The sequence below is a fragment of the Haemorhous mexicanus genome, chromosome Z (assembly GCF_027477595.1).
Source record: "Haemorhous mexicanus isolate bHaeMex1 chromosome Z, bHaeMex1.pri, whole genome shotgun sequence".
NCBI lineage: Eukaryota > Metazoa > Chordata > Aves > Passeriformes > Fringillidae > Haemorhous > Haemorhous mexicanus.
Genome location: NC_082381.1, coordinates 80,944,393 through 80,964,524, shown reverse-complemented (window position 1 = coordinate 80,964,524; position 20,132 = coordinate 80,944,393). Strand labels below are relative to the sequence as shown.

At 52.6% G+C, this 20,132-nt stretch overlaps 1 protein-coding gene across 4 annotated transcripts in view; it reads left to right on the top strand.

Moving 5' to 3' along the window:
* Positions 1 to 5,235, top strand: part of CNTFR (ciliary neurotrophic factor receptor) — a 201,613-nt gene extending 196,378 nt beyond the window's left edge. For all 4 annotated transcript variants that reach the window (XM_059874113.1, XM_059874114.1, XM_059874115.1 and 1 more), the window contains 3 exons: positions 1,330 to 1,510; positions 3,002 to 3,146; positions 4,040 to 5,235. In XM_059874113.1, coding sequence (XP_059730096.1) covers positions 1,330 to 1,510; positions 3,002 to 3,146; position 4,040 — 327 coding nt within the window. In that variant the 3' untranslated portion in view covers positions 4,041 to 5,235. The remainder of the gene's footprint in view (positions 1 to 1,329; positions 1,511 to 3,001; positions 3,147 to 4,039) is intronic.
* Positions 5,236 to 20,132: the final 14,897 nt, after the last annotated feature.

Here is a 20,132-nt window from a genome sequence, read left to right as displayed (position 1 = left end):
AAGGCACTGCCCATCTGGTGTGCATGCCATCCCTTGTATGTGTACAGCCACACAGCCAGGGCAGCCTCATCCCACAGCTGCATTGGCCCAGGTACCTCCTGGGCACCCCAATGGTGCAGCCCTCCCTTCCTTCCTCCCTTCCTTCCCTCCTTCCTTCCTGACCAGGCAAAAGTCTGAATCTTCCTCCTGTCATTGAGCTGTTGGTGCTCCCCAGGACAGTGTGATTCTGTGCCTGACCTTCTCCTGGCTGGCTGGAGAGATGTGGAGGACCCCACACGTGTGGCACCATGAAGCTGCCCCCACCCATGGTGTGATGCTTGCCCTGCTCGAGCTCCTGGCTGGGCACTGGTGCTCACAGCTGGGCTGTGTCAGTCCCGCATGACCCCTCATCCTGCAGCATCTTTATTAGGAATGTGTCTGGGCAGGAGATGCCCTGTGTGCCCCCAAACCATGCACAGCAGCACACGGGGGTACTCAAGTGAGCAGCATGTTGGTCCTCAGTCTCAGAGATGGGCTGGAGGGCAAAATCCCACTTAGCTTCTCCAGATACTCCTGCCCTGGTCCTCTGGATGCTGAGCCCTCCCCCTCTGTCAGCCATGTGTGTTTGCTCACTGGGATCAGTGCCATCGGGGTCCATTTCTGCTGAGCACCCGCATCCCTCTGTCCTGGAGCCAAGCTCCAAATCGATCAGAGATCCCTTGGAAGTTTTCATGGGATTAAACCATTGCACTTTGCAGCACAAAGGACAGCAGTGTCTTCTTCGGCTCAGACAGCAGTGACAATGGGACAGAGGGAATGGTTTCTAGGAAGGACGTCTGGGCACAGCTTGATACTTGTCCAAGGGCCCAGCTAGAGGGATGCAAGCCAAAACAACGGGATGCCAGCAGGCACGGGAGCAGGCTGGCCAGAGGTGTTGCTGGTGGGGAAGCCTCCTCCCAGCACTGGTAGTGGTGTCCTGAAACCGCTATGCACATCCCAGCCAATCCCTGCCTGCAATATCTAACTCCCAGCTCTGTCCTGACATGTCCGAGGGAGCCCGCACACACATCTGCTAGTTTCTGGTGACCTCTAGAGGAAGCTGCTCCACTCTGACGCCGTGAGTTTGGGAGTGGAACCAGGTCTTAAAACCTTTAGTGGAGCTGCAGCTGGAGCATGTCCCTACACTTCCCTCCCTGTCCTGGGCTTGTGCCTCTAACCACAATGCCTCAGTACTTCCAAAAGTGCTGCAACAGCCTTGTTATCATCTTTTAGCCCAGCTAAATAAACGGATTGCCTTACACCTCCTGGGGACCCCTCTGACTACCCTCCTCTCCCCGCTGCTGCCCTCAGGTCGAGCTGTCGGATGGGACATCGCACACCATCACAGACGCTTACGCTGGCAAGGAATACATCATCCAGGTGGCAGCCAAAGACAACGACATCGGCACGTGGAGTGACTGGAGTGTGGCTGTTCATGCTACCCCCTGGACAGAGGAGCCCAAGCATCTCACCACGGAGGCCCAGATCACAGGTAAGAGCCACCTCCTAGCACAAATAGGCTTCATTCAGGAGGAACCCAGCACTCCGGGCTGAGGGATCTCCTCTTTGGCTCCATGCAACTTTTGCCCATAGCCAAGGATAGCCCCAAAAAACTTGTGGAGCTGCAGCCCTTCACCCTGCACTCTGCCCCCTCGTATGGCCCTGTCAGTAGGTGTAACCATGGCCTGAAGAATGCTGACTCAGCTCACCTGGGTCCAGCATCCTTGTCAGCAGGATACTTGGGGCAGGACAATGAGGCTGGCCATTGTATTGTTGTTGTTATTGTTGTGGTTATTGTTATGATTGTTGCTCCCTAGAGTGCTGTGTCCCTCCAGCCCTCCCTCCCCTCTCCAGTCCTACCCCCTCCACACCGTGACCCCTCACAATGGCTCAAAGGGATGCCAATTCAAAATAAAAGCCACCCAGTTAACACCAAGTCTCTGTTTCTAGGAAAGAGCTGGGACTGTGTCCAAATGAGTGTTATCAGCCCTCCGTTTCCCAGAAAGGTTGGAGCAGACCCTGCACTGGTTTCCTTGACTCCTGTGCAGAGAAACCCCCTTTTTCAAAACAGCACCTGATAGAGCACCTGGATATTCAGGCAGCAGCAGGGATTTGCAGCCCTGCCCACCATTCCCAGGTGGATAAGCCCCCACAAGGAGTGCAGGAACACTTTGCAGCAGCACTACTGTCAGCGTTATGGTTTTGCTTCTATTCCCATCTGCATTGTGCTAAATGCAAATGCCCCTGTCAGTGTCACCTGCCCTGTGCAGGCACATGTGTGTGTCCCTCACACACACACATCCCTGTGTGCCTGGTGCAGCCAGGCAGGGCTGATGTGGGACACCCCAACTCCAGCTCTGAGCCCCACTGTGATGCCTCAGTGGATTCTGAAAGTTGCTGAGACAGACTCTGTAGTCCCCAGCAGTCAGCCCAGACAGTCTGGCCAGGGAGATGCTGGGGCCATCTGGATGTGGCCAAAGCTGCCCCTGCCTGACTTCTCATCCAAGCACTCCCTGCAATCCTGCAGACATAGACAATCCATCTAGTTCAGTACAAAGCAGAACAAACCTTGTGAGCCAGCCCAGCTGATGCAGCCTGCTGTTTGTGGCATGTTCTGTGGGTGAGGGATGCTCTCAGCTGAGCACTACTGGTTCATTGTGACTTCCTAGCTAAAATTCCCGTGGACCTGGTGCATAGAGTGGCTCAGCTGGTCAGGATGGGGATGAGAAGGATGCCCAGCTCTGCCTGATGGCAGAAACATCTCCAAGCAGTAGGTTCCACTGTCACTGCCAGGGAAGTCTCATGGATCACACCATCCCTTGAATCATCCCGGCCCTCTACCTCAGCCCTAGTGTGGTATAGCACTGAAAAGGGCAATTTGGGGCTGGGTCCAATCCACACCAGCAGGAGAGAAGGACTGCTCCTATGGGATGAATCCCAAGGCATCCCAGCTGCCCTCACCACCCACTCTCCTTTTTTGCAGAGACAACAAGTGCTAGCACCTCCTCTTTCATGGCACCACCCACAACCAAGATCTGTGACAAGGGGGCCGTGGTGGGCAGTGGGGCCATGGCAGTGTGTTGGACAGCTGGACTGGTCATGGCTGCCTATAGTGTCCTCTTTATTTAGTGAGTATCTCCCAAATCTGAGGCATGAGAGGCAGGAGGTGGGTGCTGGGATGGGGCAGAGCCCCTCAGGGCTCTGATGTGGTTGGGAAGGGGATAGTCTGGCCAGACGGTGGGTGAAGGGCATTGAGAACAAGTCATTTGAGTTTTTCTTGCAGTTTTGTAAATGCACCAAGTCTGACTGCTTTTCCAGATGGATATTCAGCTGGAGGTCTCAACAATGGCTTTTCAAGCAAAGCTGGCAAAGTGGTCAGTCTTTGATGTCTTGTTCTCAGCAGCCCTCTCCCATCTTCTCTGCTGACATTTTTAAGAGGCAAAGAAACCACATGGAAATCTAAGGCCTTTGCTTAATGATGAAAGAAAAGTTGTCTGAGATCAAAAAATTCAGATTGCATCTCAAAAATGTCCTTAATTTGACTTAGGATGGAACTGGCAGCCTGGAGAGCCACAAAATGCCCCTCTCCTCTACAGACCAGGGCTGCTCACATCCAAATGGGTGTCACACCCAAATGCCCTTTCACTGTCCCCATATTGCCCAAGGACAGGGATAGATCCTGGAAGCAACCACATGTCACTTTCAAGGATAAGCCAGCCATCCTTTGGTGCCCAAAGATAAGATCCTTGTGGGCACGGGGTTCTTTGCTCCCGTCTGACAGTGCCATCTCATGTGTGACACCAGGAGGGGTGGTGGCATGCAGCCAGGGGAGGATGGGCAGGGCCCAGCCCTGGGAGGAGGAGGAGTGGAAATTATGTGTTTGGGTACCTGAGTGAATTTTCCCTGCCGAAAAAGGCCGGGAAAAACGGGGAAAAAGGAAATTCTGCTGGGTGTGTCCGCCAGTGACTGAGCAGAGCTGAGTTTGGAGTGACACCGTGACCCTCCTGCTCCCCGCTTGCAGATATCCATCTGTCCATCCGCCGCAGCCCAGCGCAGCCGCCTCCCCACCGCCCACCTCCGCCACCGCCCCCGCCCCGCCGCCCCGCTCCGGGTTGAGTCTCTTAGCTCTTCGATTTTGCACACATTGAGGACGTATCACGCTTCTCGCCGCCACTTCGGAGGAGGACAGAGCTGCTGCCGTCCCCTGGGGAGCCGCAAAATCCTCTCCCGGCCCGGAGCGAGGAGACACACCTCCGTGCCCCTTTCCTCAGCCAAGGGGAGCGAGCCGAGGGTCCCACTCATACAGCGAAACCCCCCCACGCCAAAGACGTGCCCGCCGCCCCCGCGGCCGCGCACCGAGAAAAGGGGATATGAAAACGGGGGGGTGGTGAGGGGAATGATGCTCTAAGCTGTTGTACCCCCTTATGGCAAAAGGGGGTCCCCCAAGGACTGGACTCGCTCCCCTGAGCTCTCGACCACGTGGCGAATCTGGAGGGGTGCACGGATCGGGACGGGGGGCGTCGTGGTCCCCTCCGAGGGGGTGGTGGAGGGGGGAACTGGTGGCTTTCACAAGTGCGATGGGGAGCAGGGAGCTGGCGGGGTTTCAATGGAATAAAAAAAAGGAAGTGAAATACCGATAAAACCCCCCCTGCACCTTGCCGAGCACCTGGGAGAGCTGTCCCTCCACCTCCCCCTCCACAGCACCCTGCAGGAGCCTTCACCACCCCCAACCCCGACCCAACATCACCCCCAAACTTTTAACTGTGTTGGATACAGGGAATCACCCTCATTGATGTCTTTGTCTCATTCTCCAACAAAAGCAGAATAGCTCTGCTGTTGCCTTTAGAGCTGGAGCCCTGCAGACCTGTGCCCCGCTGTCCCCCGCTGCCCCTGGCTGTCCCCAGCTGTCCCCATGCCTGCTCTGCTCTCCGCCCTGTCCTGCCCGAAGTCCTGTTTTGTAAAGACACCTCCTCTTGGCCCTGCCTGGACCCAAGCGCAGTATTTAATACCATACGTCCTAGTATTCCCACTGTTGACATGCTGTATTTGAATTTTTTATAGATGTATATATATAAAAAAAAAGAAAAATAATAAAAAAAAAAGTAATAGAGGGGATAAAACTAAGCTCACAGAGACAACGCACACACACACACACACACACACACACACACACACTCCAGGAGAGACTGTCTTCATTAAATGTTCATTTCATGATGACTGGCGGCTCTGGGTGTCATTTCCCTTCCATATGGGGAGGGGTGTTTTGGCCTTCTTCCCTTTGTGGTGCTGGCTGAGTTGGGAAGACATGAGAACAGCATTGAGTGGACACACACACACCCTGGAGCCTGCTCTGGCGTTTGAGACTATAGCACCATCCCCCCAGAGGGGTGGGAGACCCAAAAGCTGGCCTTCACGACATCCTGAGAAGGTGCCCAGCCTGGACACTCCTGGTGAGGGAAAGGAGATGGTTGTCACCACCCCATATGACACCTCTGCTGTGTTGGGAAGTGCCACATCTCCCCATTCATGATCCCTGCAGGGTCCCCTGTGTCCCCAAGCTCTGGCTGTGCCCTGACATCTCTTGAGCAGGCACGATGATGGAGACCTGCCTGTGCCTCACTGCAGCCTGGAGGTGGCATGTAGTCACAACTAATGCACTTCCCATGTCTGATTAATAATTTCATGTTAGGAAAATGTCACTGGCCCAGATGGTCTGAATTAAATTTCTGTCAGGGCAGGGCTCTCAGGGACCCAGTGTGGGGGCAATGGATGCAGCCAAGTGCATTGTTGGAGCCTGTCCTATCCCCATGTGCCTTGCTTGGGAGCACCACATGGAACAGGGTTGCCATCAAGCAAAGCCTGGGGGAAAAGCTCCACTGTTTAGAAAATTACCTCTCTGGTGCCCCAACTAAGAGGTAGAAAATTACCTCTCTGGTGCCCCAACTAAGAGGTAGAAAATTACCTCTCTGGTGCCCCTCTTTGGTGCTCCACTTTTTAGAAAATTACCTCTCTGGTGCTCCCCTGAAGCCTGAAACTAAGTCTCTACAGCAGGGAGATGTGTGAGTGGCTGTCTGTCTCTCTGGCTGGCTGGCTGGATGCACACATGAATGGGGTGGATGGATGGGTGAGTGGGTGGAAGGAAGGAAGGACAGAGGTGAAGGAGCCACAGCCTTGGCTCTGCAAAGACTGAATGCAGCACCAAGCTGGTCACTTGCTCCCACCAGGCACTTGCTGTGATCTGAACTATGTTGGAGCTTTATTTAGGGAAGAGCTCAGTCAGATGCAGACCTGTCTCTGGCTTGGCCATGCTGGCGGCAGTGCTGACTTGGTTCACTGGTTAATGTTCCATTACCAGACAACATGCCTCCGTCATTTATTAATGTTTCATTAGTGTTAAAAACATCTGGTAATTAATTATGCACTAATTATGGATTCACAGTGCTAAAAGCTGGGGTAATCTACCATAGCAGATGGCTCTTTGGGGCAGGGGGAAGGGACAGCTCTTAGCAGAGATGAAAATGTCAGGCCCAGCCCTTGCTAGGGGGAATCATGCCAGACAGACAAATCGCCTTCATCTCCTCCCAGAATTTCCATAGCTGGTCCAGAGGCATGCTGTCTCAGGTTATTAAGCAGAAGAAACCTGTCCCTCTAAAGCTGTTTCAGGGACCAAGGGAGTGGTGCTTCCACTGCTCAGGGCAGCTGTGTGAGAAGCCATCTGAGAGCAGTGGCTTTCACACAGAGCCCCAGGCATCATCCAGCACCTGGAGTTGGTACTCGGCTTTCTGCCAGCTCTGGGATGCTGTTTGTCAGCCCTTCCGTGGTTCCTGGCCACGTTAAGCAGCAGTCTATAAAGCAAGGGGTGTCGTAAAAGCCCACTCATTAAGTGCCCCAGGAATATTATGTACAGATGTGCAGAGATGTTTCAAACTGGGGAAGGTCCCAGGGGAGCATCCCTGCCAAGCAGAAAATCCATCCACTTAGCAGTATAAATCCATACAGGAAGAAAGAGGGAATTACAATGCTCAGAGAAACCTGTGCATCACATAACCTGAAATCCAATACATCACCCGGGTGCAATGGGTCCCTGCATCTTCCCAGCACATATGTGGCAGTAAATCCCACCTTAGGTGTTGTTTTTGGGCTGTTGCTGATGTGAGAGCAGCCTTGCACGGAGCTCCCCAAGCTCTGCAAGAGGGATCAGAAGTGTGACTGGAAAGCAGGAGCTATTTCCTGGACTTGAAGCCTTGGAGGAGGCAGGAACTCCCCATGCTTAAGCAAGGGACTGAACAGTGGAATGGGACTGAATGCATCTCCTGCATCCTTCCCTTAAGCGGGTGCTAGCAGAGACGTCATTCTCCCTGACCCAATAGTCAGAAAATCTATCTGCCCCCACATCAGCCTCCCATCCAGAGCCTGGATCTCCCAGGGGACAAAAACCAGTTTATTTATCCCAAATTAGGCTGACAGGAATGTATTGTGCAGCCTGTGATGGGGTGATATGCTTTGGTGGAGGACGGAGAAGCAGTGGATACTCTGTTGTGCATTTCAGCTCTGGCAGAGCTTCAGTCTGGCACAGTCACAGGTGAGAACGGGGAACGAAAGCAGGCTCAGCTGTTGAGAAAGTACACCCATAGCTGCACTGCCAGACCCGAGCTGAGAGCTTGCTGGGCTGGGTGAAAATTCCAGGTGGGATCTTTTGAGCCAGTTGGCAGAGGGGAGCTGCTGCTTATTTGCACAGTTGAAGATCTGGTCCTCCAGGGGCAGGTACCCTCCTCCATCACAACAAATGGGAGAAGTGTGAGGTGAGGTGAAAGCAGCAAGAGCTGGTGGAAAGGCAGTCCCTGGGATGAAAGCATGAAGAGCAGCATCTGTGAGGGATGAGATTGTAAACAGGGTCAGCTTGACTTGAAGAAGCCCAGACTCTCCCAATCCTCAACTTGCAGTAGCATCAAGTCCAGCAAATACAAGAGCCCAGCCCAAAGCACAGTGTATTCATTCAGAAGAAGCTGATGTCTCCTGTACAGAGCTGATGTCTCCTGTACACTGGTTGCCTCTGGTAGATTATAGACTTCTTCCCAGAGCTTTCTTCCCCAGTGGCAGGAGGGGTAACTCAGGAAACAAGATCCCACCATGAGGAAAGCCTCTTATCTGACATCTTTGGTGCAGGAATGAGCCAGAAGCTTTGAGTTAATCAGCCACCACAACACAGAGAAGCAGATGGAGCTGCAGGTGCAGACCTTGGAGGTAAAATCAGCCTTGGGCACTCTCACAATGCTGTAGGGCAGGGGTTTGTAACAACAAGAGGTGACAGATCGTCTCAGCAAACCAGAAATGACAGTCTCAGACCATCTTATTTGTTGCTGACTCCAGACAAGGACTTGATTCACCTCCAGAAGAAACTGCCTGTTGTTTGAAAAGCCTCCAAGCAGTGACGCTTTTCTTCCTTGTGTCCATCCTGACTGATTCAATGTCTGTCCTGGCATTGTGTCCCTGGTCCCCACATACTTCTGCCTGCAGCCTTACGCCCTCCCTCCCCCCTAGATCCGCCCTGAAACCTCCTCACTGCCCACATGGGCAGCTCCCACCACTGTTTTCCCATCTCCCATCACTGCCCCAGTGCTACAACCTCCCTGCTCACCTCCAGTCTGCCCCAGACCCTCCCTGATCTGGCCAGGGTGACCCACATGGATTATGTGCTCACAGCATCCCAAACCGCCCTACACGCAGACACGGCAGCCAAGCACAGCCCACCCGGCTCAGCTGCAGCATGGAGACCAGACCACACCAGGGTCCTCTAATAAGCAATTGACTCTTTTTTTCCTCCCTTTCAAGAAAAAGCCAAGCATTAATTTGGCTTCTGCCACTCTGTTTATCTAATAGCATCGCTGATTGATTGTCTTATTTATAACCCAGATCCGGTGTCTGGGCTGCTCGCGGAGACGGAGTGATTGATGGAAAGAAGACAGCCAGAAAGGGACTTAATGGAGCCATGTGGCTGAGCAGCGGAGTAGTGGCTTAGGCATGAAATGAAAAGTGTCTCCCACAAGTCTGGGCTCCTCTCCTCCTTTCCTGCGTGGTTCCCAGGGAAGCTGCTAAGTGCTGGGAGAGAGCAGCATGCTCCCTACACCCTGCCAAAAGCAATCAGGGACCATGCTCAGGTCTCCTCCTGCAGCCTGGCCAAGGGGACACAGCCAACAGGGACTTGGATTGCTTCCTGAGAAGGCGTCATACAGTCTCTGGGAAGGTTTCCCTCTTCCAGGATGGAAGGGATGGTTGAAAGGTGTGAGACAGCCTGAACCCTGCCCAGCCACCAGCCTGCTGTCAGAATGCCTGTCCTGCCAGCTGGAAATCAGGTCCCTGCACAAACACATGGTGCAGAGAGAAGCCTTCCCCAAAGTCCCCACCTGCAGGCTGGCAGCATCTTCCAGAGGTCCCAGTTTTATCCTAAGTGGGACTGAGATAATTCTACATCCCTAGGGAGTTTCTCTGTTTCTGACACCCAGTGGTCACAAACCCCAGCAGAGTCATCAGCTCACATGTGAATTACCCCATGGAGCCATAAAGCACCAACAAACCGGGAAGGAGATGCAGTCCCAGGAGGTGACATGCCATCATTCAGCGTCATGCTGTGGATGTGTGACAGCCTGGATATATCCCAAACCTCCAGCCTACAAATTCACCCCAGAGCAGCCAACTGCAGGATTGGGTCGTGGTCAGGATATGGCTGACAACTCCAAGTCCTCAGGAAGGCATTTGGCTTTGATCTGAGCCAGAACTAAACCCTCATCTTGTCCGTAAAGATCAGTTTGGGAAGAAAAAACCAACATACTGGTTCAGTCAAAATATTTCATAGCTGTTTAATAGTCTTTATTTCATGTCTGATTGTAACAGATAATCTAATACAAGCCTCAAGCAAAGCCAAACACAGTTGTTTCATTATGAAGGACCCCATCAGCCAGCTTTGACATGGCCAAACCCCACTCCTTTCCTTTTTTTGTTTTTTCTTTCTGTATTTTTTTCCCACATATGAAATTTGAGGAAAACCAAAGCAACTTTGTGAACACTGCTGTTTCGGTGGATTGAAAGAAACCATCCAGGAGACAGGTCTCCAGTACTGGACATGTTGTTGCTCCCAACACCAGCACTTGGCAAACACTATCCAATGCCTTGTGATAGTTTTATTCCTTCCAGGAGAAACCCCTCCTTGGAAAGTCATCCTGGAACACCAGATATGGGCAGGTGATGAACACTCGCTTTGGCAGGGGTGTCCCCAGTTAAGGTGGTCCCTCTGTGGGTGATGCCACTACCACCTCACCATGTGTCCGGGGCTGGGAGGAGAAGGGACCAGGACAGGGGGATCCTTGCAGAATGTTGGAAGACGGAGGGGCCCCTGAGCAGTGGGAGCGGAAATGGCCTTTGATGTGGAAGCTCTCCTTTCGCAAACACAATGACTCGCAGAGAAGTTTTATAAACATGGCTATTGTTGCTCCATCCCTTTGGTGGGAACAGATGGTCCGAGCGCTCTGTTTGGCCCCCCTTCCCTCCCCTCTCTCCCTATCCCCATTAATAAAGCCCCGGCAAGTCCAGCACCGCTAAGGTTTTCCCAAGGGGGATCAATAAATAAATGTAATAACAACAAAGGGGCCCATGCAGACGAGATTGGGTTACAAAGAGGCCTCGGCCCCCCTCCTCCTTTCCGGGTGAGAGTCACTGCATGCAGGCACTCTGGCCAGTTCGAGGAAAAGTTCCTCCATCCCCACTGTCTGTGGGAAGTGGGGACAGGACCTTCCCACTGAAAGAGCCAAGCGCCACCCTGCAGTCATGGGTGGCAGTGTATGACCTTGGTGGTCACCTTGCAGCCTTGGCCATGGGACATTGATGGCAAACGGCTGCCAGATCCCTACCTTTGGAAGTCACCTTAGGTACCTGTGGGAACAGGTTCAAACACTGACCCTGGGTGTGCAGCAGGCAAGTGCCTTCTTCTGAGATTTTCTGGCTTCTGGATTTCCTGGAGCGGTTGCTCCAGGTCCTTTCCCAGCAGGATCCCATCCTAGAGAGTGCACTTGGGAGCAGGCATCATGGCTTCACCTGGGCTCACTTTTTGCCTCCCTCTTGCCTAATGAAAAATCAGGCAATTTTCTGGCCAGCTGGAAAGCACTGATGACACTGACCTACTCCTCAATGGTGTGGTGAGGTTTGATGCAGGTTAGCTGGGATTAAAGCAGGGCAGAGCAGTTTGCAGACAGGGTTTTTCTGTGGAAACCACCAGCATGCACCAAATGCTGCCCACGAGATTGCAGGGCAGGAGAACAGCTTCTCCAGGAGCATCAGTAGGGTTTGAAAGTGGCCACAGCATCTCACCAGACTCTGGATGTTGGAGCAGTCACATGGAGGCACTCCATCGAGTGTTCTCACCAGTGGGGAAGGAGGAGACCAGCTCCAAAAAGCTTCCCAGGAGCTCATCTACTGAGGAAGGGCCTAAGGATGGAGTAACCCCATGGGCAAGGCCCCGAGAGGACTTTGGTGACGTGCAGGAGGGACTGAGCAGAGGGTTTGATCCAAGAGCTGACACTGAGCCCTGCTGACACATCCCCGTTAGCTGCCATTGTCCAACCTCCTCCCCAGCTGGTCCCTGCCGCTCGGAGGTGACGGGATGCTGGTTTTATCTGTGCAGGACTCCTGCAGCTGGGGATCTGTGGGATGAAACGTGTTTCACACACGCACATGCACACACTGCCGTCTCCCCTCTGAGCCGCCCTGCGCGTCCCTGCCTCCCCCCGACCCCTCGCTCATAAAAAAATTAAAACTCTAGATATCATTTCTCACAAACGTGGATTTGAGGCCTCGTCAGTCACCAGACACATCCCACAATCTGCACTGGCTCCAGACAGCTGGAGGGGTTTGCTGGAGGACCAGAATGACTTCATGCCGCCTCCCACGTACCGGGGGTTACCCAAAGTGCTTGGTGCGGGGAGGGGAGCTGGGGCCAGGAGCACGGGGCCCCATTCTCACCAGGTGTCACCATGCCATGCCCTGGACCCAGCTGGGTGGGTGCTGGCTTGGGGAACGACGGCTAGAAAAGCTCTCCCGAGGTGCAGAGGCTCTCCCTGTGGGTGCAAGCGAGGCAGCTGGGCTGGGCTCCTGTGCCGGAGAGGTTTACGAGGGCTGACCCCTCGCACCGAGCGCCTGGGGCAGGACAAATCCCACTCGGCCTAGGAGTGCAGGTGCACGAGGCTGCCGGGGAGCGGAAAGGACTACAGATGCATGGGGGATCCAGCAAGGGGGAGCTGGGGCCGGCCCCAAGCTGTGTGCTGCTTTGGGCCCATCCCAGCGCTGGGAATGGTCCCTGTGCCTGCTCCAGAGCCCGCTGCATTGCTCTGCATTGCTGCATTGCTCCTGGCAGGGCTGCCTGCACACAGCCTGCCACGGAGGAGCTCAGGGGTGCAGGAAGACTTGCACCATGCCAGTAGATGTGCTGCAGGATGTCCAGAGGAGACTCATGGTGTTGTGGGGGTACCCACAGCATCCCCTGGGTAACCCAGGTGTTCGGAACATGAATCCATAGCTTAGTGCCTCACATTCAGCCCCGGTTTAAGTCCTACCCAGGACTTCCTAGCTACTATAATGAAGGCAACAGGAGATCACCTATTAGGTCCCTATTAGGCCTGATGTCTCGGCCCCGGTGGTATGACTGGTGCTGTGCCAAAGGCCTCTAGAGAGGATACTGGTGATGTCCCCAGCCATGGGGTCTCCTGATCTCCCTACAACACTGGGAGATGCTTGAGGCCTACACTGGAAAAGGTAGCTGGCATCAACATAGCCCTCATTTCTACAAGCATCACCCTAGGCAGTAGGTCCTGCCAGTCTGGGATGTGGGGAACTTCATGTGCAGGGCTGACAGTGACCTCTGCAAGAGCAAAAGAGATTTCAGCTCATAGCCCACCTCCCCCATTTCATGTAGCACTGATCTGAATCCTTGCCTTATGAGCCAGGCAGGGGGTTGGGAACTTTTCCCTGAGTGAATTATAATCACCTTTCAAAAAAAAAAAAAAAAGAAAATAACACAAAGCAGGTGGCTGAGCTCAAAGGTGGATAAATGCCCATCACAGAGCACCTGACTGAAGCCAAGCACAAGCTTAACTTTGGACTCTTTGAAGTCAGCACATCCTTTTGCTCTCTATCAGTTTGGGGCTTAAGCCCTCTGTGTGTGCCTTCTACCAATGGCTGGGTAATTTTTAGACACGTGAGGCTGTTCAGAATTTTTTTCTGTGAACCTCTCGCATGAACCCAGTGCAGCTGGTTGGGTCATGTTTGCCTCTCATCCAAAGCTCCGTAGAAACACTGTACAATATGAATCAACCCCAAGAGTAAATGCCAGGACTTGGTATCCCAATCACAGACTACATCTCTCAGGCATGCCATTCCCTGCTGCGTGGCTACTTTACCCTACCTGACAGGCAGCCCATTGACTAACAGATGTGCACACCCCTTAATTACAGCACAGTGAATCCACTTAGTGCTGTTTTGTTAGAGATCTTTTCTATTGGAGGAGCTCAAGTGGTACTCACTCAGCTCAGCAGCCCAAGTCTTTGGATATTCAGGCCCTTAATATTCACTCTGATCTGCTCATAAGTTATTCATGGGGAGTGGGAAATGCCTTACAAGAGAACTCACTCCAAGCTGCGAGTGCTTCTGAGGCACCTTGCAATCTGCTTGCACAGGGAAAGGAGGGGAAAGTAATGAATAAATGATTGTTTACAAATTATTTACTTGTCTCCACTAATTTCCACATTGTTTACCTGGCAGCATGCTGAAGTCAGGAACAGTTAGAGAGGACTTCATCCTGATGTACGAGGGGATGGAAGTTGAGCAGCATGGGGGGAAGGAAGCCAATGAAGCAGAAGAGCAAGGAGCCACCTTTGACTGCCAAAATTGGCTATTGAGTGTGGTCTTGCTTGGTCTTCACATTCCAGAAGAAATTGCTGCGCAGGGATGTATCTCTGTCATAACTTCCAAGGATGCATGGAGTTGAATCCAGGGCCATCCAGGCTGCTGAGGATTGTAAAGTCCTTAAGAGGACTACACTCTGCAGAAGATGACCAGGCCTTGCTAGGAGTTCACTGTCCATTCCCAGGGAGCCAGGACTTTGTGGGGAAAACCAGGAAAAGGTCCTTGCTGTAAACTATGCAGCAGAGTAAGACCTGGCAGAAAGGCTGAGCTGTTTCAGTATCAGCAGTGTAAAGTCTGTGAATGTGGGAATGATGATGCTTACAGACCATGGCGTGTTGCCCCAAAATCTAAATGGGAACTCTACCTTGAGGAAAAATCACCCCAGCAGATCATGGCTACCTAAGGCAGGCAGCAGAATGAGCCTGTCCTCCTACTTAAAGCCATTTTAGGCTTCTCAGTCCTATCTCAGGCTAATTTCCCACAGTAAACCAGAGACAGAAAGTCACAGTGAAGAGGAATGGGCAGCAGCACAATTAACATGTGTGCGGGTGTCATTTGGAGTAGAAAAGGGCATTCTGGCTGTGTCAGGAGAGCAGGACAAGCTGGGAACTGGTCAGTCTCAGCTGATGTGTCTTCCAGGCTTCTCCATGCTTCATTCCCCTCCTGTTGCTCAAAGATTTGTGAATTCCCTTTGGCTGAGCATTCAGATTCTGTATCCTTTCACACAAGGTGCTGTAGCATCCTAGGAAACAAACCTACAGAAGGAGGCACAAGGTGCCTGCAGAATGGAGGGGGAAATGCCTCCTGAAGCTTGAACCAGGACTGCCACCAACTGCTGGCAAAGCTCAGTGAGGGCACAGGGCTTGGATAATGCAGTTGTACAGTGTGTGATTAACTCACCCTGCAGGACAGCGACCCGCAGGACACAGAGTGATGCTGTGTATCAGGGACTGGTGAGGTTCACAGAAAAGACAGGTGGAAGTCAAATTACCCAGCTACAGGCTCTTTCCATTAGGCAGCATGGAAACATGTACAAGATGGGATAGAATCATGCCAGCAAGACCCATGAGCAGCCTGTCTCCAGCACTCGCAGCTGCCTGAGCCATGACCATACCCTGGGGACAGACAACAGTACCCAAGCCCTCAGACTGCAGGAGACTGAGCAGAGCTGCAGGTACACCAGGGTGGGAGGGGGGATTTGGGATGTTCTCACCTGTAGCATGGTGCCTGCAGACTGCAGAACACCTTTGGGACCTTGTCTCCTCCACTCCATCCCTGGTCTCAGCTACCTCTCACTGGGTAGCAGGGATCCCACCACCCCTCAAACTCCTCCATGCCCCACCCTGCTTGGCACTGACCCTGCACCCTGCAGCCGTCCAGTTCATCACTCCCTGTGAGCAACCTGTAAATCATCCTTGTACACACATCCCTCTTGGCCTTGGGCAGAGGGAATTTATCCCCCTAGCTCAGCTGTCAGAGATCTCTAGCTGCCAGAAGTGATCAGGATGCCCTTAATTCATTGCAAAGGGTGCAGGGCTCCAGGGAAGGCTCCCATGCCTGCTTCCCTGCCAAACTTTTGGTGCATGCTTGCACCCCAGACATGGAAACTTTCTAGGAAAATTGCCCAGCATGACTTAATTCTCCTGAATGAGGGCACATGAACCTGGTACGGAAGCAGAGAGGCAGGAGGGGACTGCAGGCAGGACATGCAGCTTGGGAGACTCGGGCATGCTCAGAGTGGTGAGTATCTACATGGTGGGGAGTCTCCCAGCTCCCTGGAGTGTCCTGAAGAATCCAGACCAACAAACAGCAGGCAGATGATTCAGGATTGCCCTAACCCTTGCCAGTCCCTTGTCAAGTCCCTCAGAAGCATGAGCAACACATCCAGATGCAAACATCTGGTTGTGCAGCCCCTCTCGTCATTGACCCAAGGAAATTGTGCAGCTGAGAAGGCAGGAGGGACAAACATATGGAAATCCCTGTAGGTCCCTTGCCCAGTGCATGGATCCATCAGGGATGGGCTCATATCTGGGTGAGCTGACAGGGACCTGGCAGCAGTTCACTCGCTCACACCAATCTGCTGATCTCCCTCCAAAGTCCCCCTAGAGCCTGCATCTCTGGTGTGAGATGAACACTGAGCAAATACCCCTGTTTTCCTGCCACAATTACCCTCTTTAACTTTTCAACTTATCACCTGCACCGAGGTTTATAAAATTTTAAAGCTAATGGCGTCTCTAGTAATGATACTGCAGATGTACAAGCTGCATCCTGGGATGAATAAATTATAGGAGGCCGAGTAAATTGCAATGGGAAGGACAGCAGCTGCAGGATGGAAACAGATGGCTTCACCGTGCACACAGCTTGGTCTCAGTGCGGGGTGTGTTCCCAGGGCTGGCCCTTTCGTGGTGGCCCTGAAGAACACCTGGACACACCTGAGGCTGCAGATCCCTGAAGCACCAGCAAAAGCTGTAGCCAACATGAGGGTCTGTGCAGGTGGTTGAGTGCTGCTGTGGGACTGCGGCTACAGTGGCAGTCTGTGGGTCAGCAGTAGGAGAGCAGGAGACCTGTCTTCCTTCTGCTGCTCACTGGGTTTTCACACAGGAGGAGCTCACAGCCTCCAGGAGCTGACAGGATGCTTGGCAGCTTTCTCGAGGCGGGGTGGTTTGTGGTGTCATTTACTGCTACATTTCTCCCAGAAAAGCCTTTTCTGCCTCTCTCCGTCCCTGCACATGCACACAGACACTTTGAAGAGCAGGGTGGCTCATCCTACTCCTCTGCCCTTTGGCATGAGGCATGCAAATGTATGATGAGGATGCACAGGGGGCTGTGCATCAGGTGTATGCTTGTGTCCTGTAGGTGTGACCAAAGGGACCACCACAGATCAGTGCTTGGGCTCCTTCACACTTCAGCCCCAGCTGAAGTCCAACAGTGCCGCATTTCCTGAGCTGTGGTCCCAGCAAAGCTTCTAGCACACTTGTCACATTCAGCAGGGTGACATGACAGGGCTGTCTCTGTCCCAGACAAGGGACAGGTGAACAGAGCAGCTGTGATTCCCAGCTCAATTAAAGTCGCATGCCCCCTGGCTGCTTCAGTGTTTGCCTTCCCCTGTTCCCAGGTTCACATCCCAAACTCATCCTAAAACAGGTGACTCCTCTCAGGGCATGTTCAGGGCTCCTCAAAAGATGCTGCAATCATGGCCTCAGATATTAAAAAGCCTGGCCTGACCCTCACTACAGGACTGGGGTCTCAGCCACGTATCAGCCGGAAAAGCTCAGCCCCGGTGACATTTAAGGGATGCAAAGTAAGACACAGATGTCAGAGGAGCCAGGGACATACAGACAGGCAGTCCCTAAGTCACTCTGTTCCCTGCTTCTCCTTATGAGAACAGGGTCCTCTGGTCAAAGGCATACACTGTGGAGCCTGTCTCTGTCATTGGGACCCCAGAGAGGCTGATTAAAGTGGGGACGTTGCTCCCAGAACTGTCAATGCCACCAGAGATCTTCTGACAAGAATACAGATCTTCAGTATGCAACCAGCCAGCATGGCTCCATCTCCGAGGGATCCACAGTTGATGCACACCCACACCCTACACACATGGGGTCCAACCAGCCTCACCCCTCCTGCATGGTGGTGGCACCACAATACTCCCTCCTGCTCCTCGCAGGTGTCCCTGGTCCAGATTGGGAATGTGCAAGAGGAATTCACCCTCCTCTGGTCCTGATGCAGGAGTGGCAGGAATGCCAGAGGACCACGCTGCCATCCTAAAAGGCCTTGACAGGCTGGAGATAGGGCCCAACAGGAGCTTTATGGCATTCAGCAAGGAGAAGTGCTGTCCTACCCCTGGGGAGCAACAACCCCATGCACTGATGGACACTGGGGGCCACTCTGATGGAAAGAGCTGGAGATCCTGGTGAGCACCGAGCTGAACATTAGCCAGCAGTGTGCTCTTGCTGAAAAAGACTTATTCTGGGTTGGATTGAAGAAAGTGCTGGCAGCAGGTCCAGTGAGAAGGTCCCTGTGCTCTACATGGCAGTGATGAGGAAACAGCTGGAGCCCTGTATTCAGTTCTGAAATCCAAATAAAAGGGAGATATAGGCATAATGGAGAGTCCAACAAAGGGCCACGAGATGATGAAGGGATTGAATCATCTGTCCTGTGATGAAAAGATGGGAGAGACTTGTCCAGTGACAGGACAAGAAGCAATGGGCACGAACCAGAACATGGGACACATTTTTTTATTGCCCAGCTGACCAGCCACAGGAGCAAATTGACCAAGGAGATTGTGGATTACCATATCTGGACATATTCTAAGGCCTCCTGGATGTGGTTCTTGCCAACCAGCTCTAGCTGGTTGGGCCCGGATTAAACAAAGTTTAGCTCTGGAGGTCCCTGAAAATATCTGCCATTCAGGGATTCTGTGAACAACTTTGCAGACATTACAATTTTTGCATTACGTTGCAAATTTTACATGCATTACAACTGCACTGTATTTTTTTGTGTGCCTGCAAGTTGGAGGCTGACACTCTGTTACCCAGCCAGGAGAACTTGGACACTTCTGGAGACGTGGCCAAGCCTTAGCAGAAGGGAGGATACTTTCTCAAAGCCTGTTTACATCCATGGGCTAAAGGAGCCCAGCAAGAGCAGCACCTGGCACCAGCACTGGTGGGGTTCACTCCTTTGTCAGCAGCCCAAGATACCACCTAAGATCAGGGTCCTCAGGGCATCCCCAGAGCAGAGCTGTGAGTGGGACAGGGCAGCCTTTCTCTTTGTCTGGAGAAAGTTTTACTGCACTGGGTAACACCGTCTAACTCCACTTTCTTTCACGGATTCATTGCCTCGTTCCAGAGCTATTGAGCAGGCGAGTATGTCCAAAAGCAGATGGATCCGCTAAGCAGCTCTTTCTTGCACATTATCTCATACAGTTTGGGTGCAATAAAACTTCCAGGCAGAACAAATCTTCAAGCTTGTGCCGTGCCTTATTTTTAGCTGCGAAGTACGTCTGTTTTAGTGCTCCTAATCCCTAGCTTGGTAGTAATTTATGGAGCAAGCTCTTGGCTTGCTTGGGCCAGAAGATTTGTAGTAAAACTTTTATAAGTTGCAGAGATAAATCCCATGGACTCTTGCAGTCTCAGGGGACTCTCTTCCAGAAGTATGTTTTGCTGAACACTCCCTCAGTATGGGAGTATGTTCAAGAGAGAAAGCATTAGATGGCTGAGAATAAACTATCCTGGGTGTCACCATGATCTGCAAATCACCTGGAAGGGGAAATCAGGGGAAGCCATGGATTGCCCAGTCTCAGACACTCAGCCAGAATTTTGAGAGTACCTTCCCAGCAGGAGCTGTTTGCCCTACATTTAGGCCATCTGAATAGTGTCTGGCAAACCTAGGGATAAGACATTATCAGGCTATGCCAGGCAGCAGAGATGCCTGACCCAAGAGTGGTGGCTCTGGCTTTAATGGGGTGAGTGGTGTGGTTAATCACCTTGGATCTTTTAGCAGGGACAAGGCTGTGGCTAAAGAACAGGGGCAGTAGCAAATGTCTATTTCTCCACTGCCTTGCACTCCCTCAGGGGAGGGGTTTGCAGGATGGAGCAGTACTTTATGCGTCAGTGGAGCAGGGGGATGAAAAAAGTCAAGTAGTAGAGAAGGGGAAAGGGATCAAGACACAGGACCCCAGAGGTGCCCCTTGCGGATCCTAGCGGAAACATGAGCCCATAGCTGTGCTCCCAGCTCACCTTTCCAAAGACTATGTGTAGCACCAGCCCAGATATTTTCTGGAGCTGGAAGCTCTCAGAGATGCCCTGTCCCTGAGCCCAACAGCTGGGGCAGGAGCTGCTGTGCAATGGCCATGGCACATCACAGAAGGAGGACACAGTTTTGCCGTCCACAGGCCGTGCTGCGAAAGGCTGGTGTTTGCTTTGCAGGTATTCTTAGATTCACGCAGACCCATATCCTCAAATACTTCATATTCCCAAGAGCACTTTTTCTGAAGAGGGGGAATATTTCCAGAAACCCTAAAGGAAGGAAGATCAAATCCAGAGAGGAGCTGCTGCAATTCTACACACCTTCATAACCCAAGCAGGTACCAAGGTTCGCTGCAGCTGATGGGTAGATGATCTCCTGGTGTGCTGCTCCTCCAAAAATAGAACAGCCTTCTCTGTACT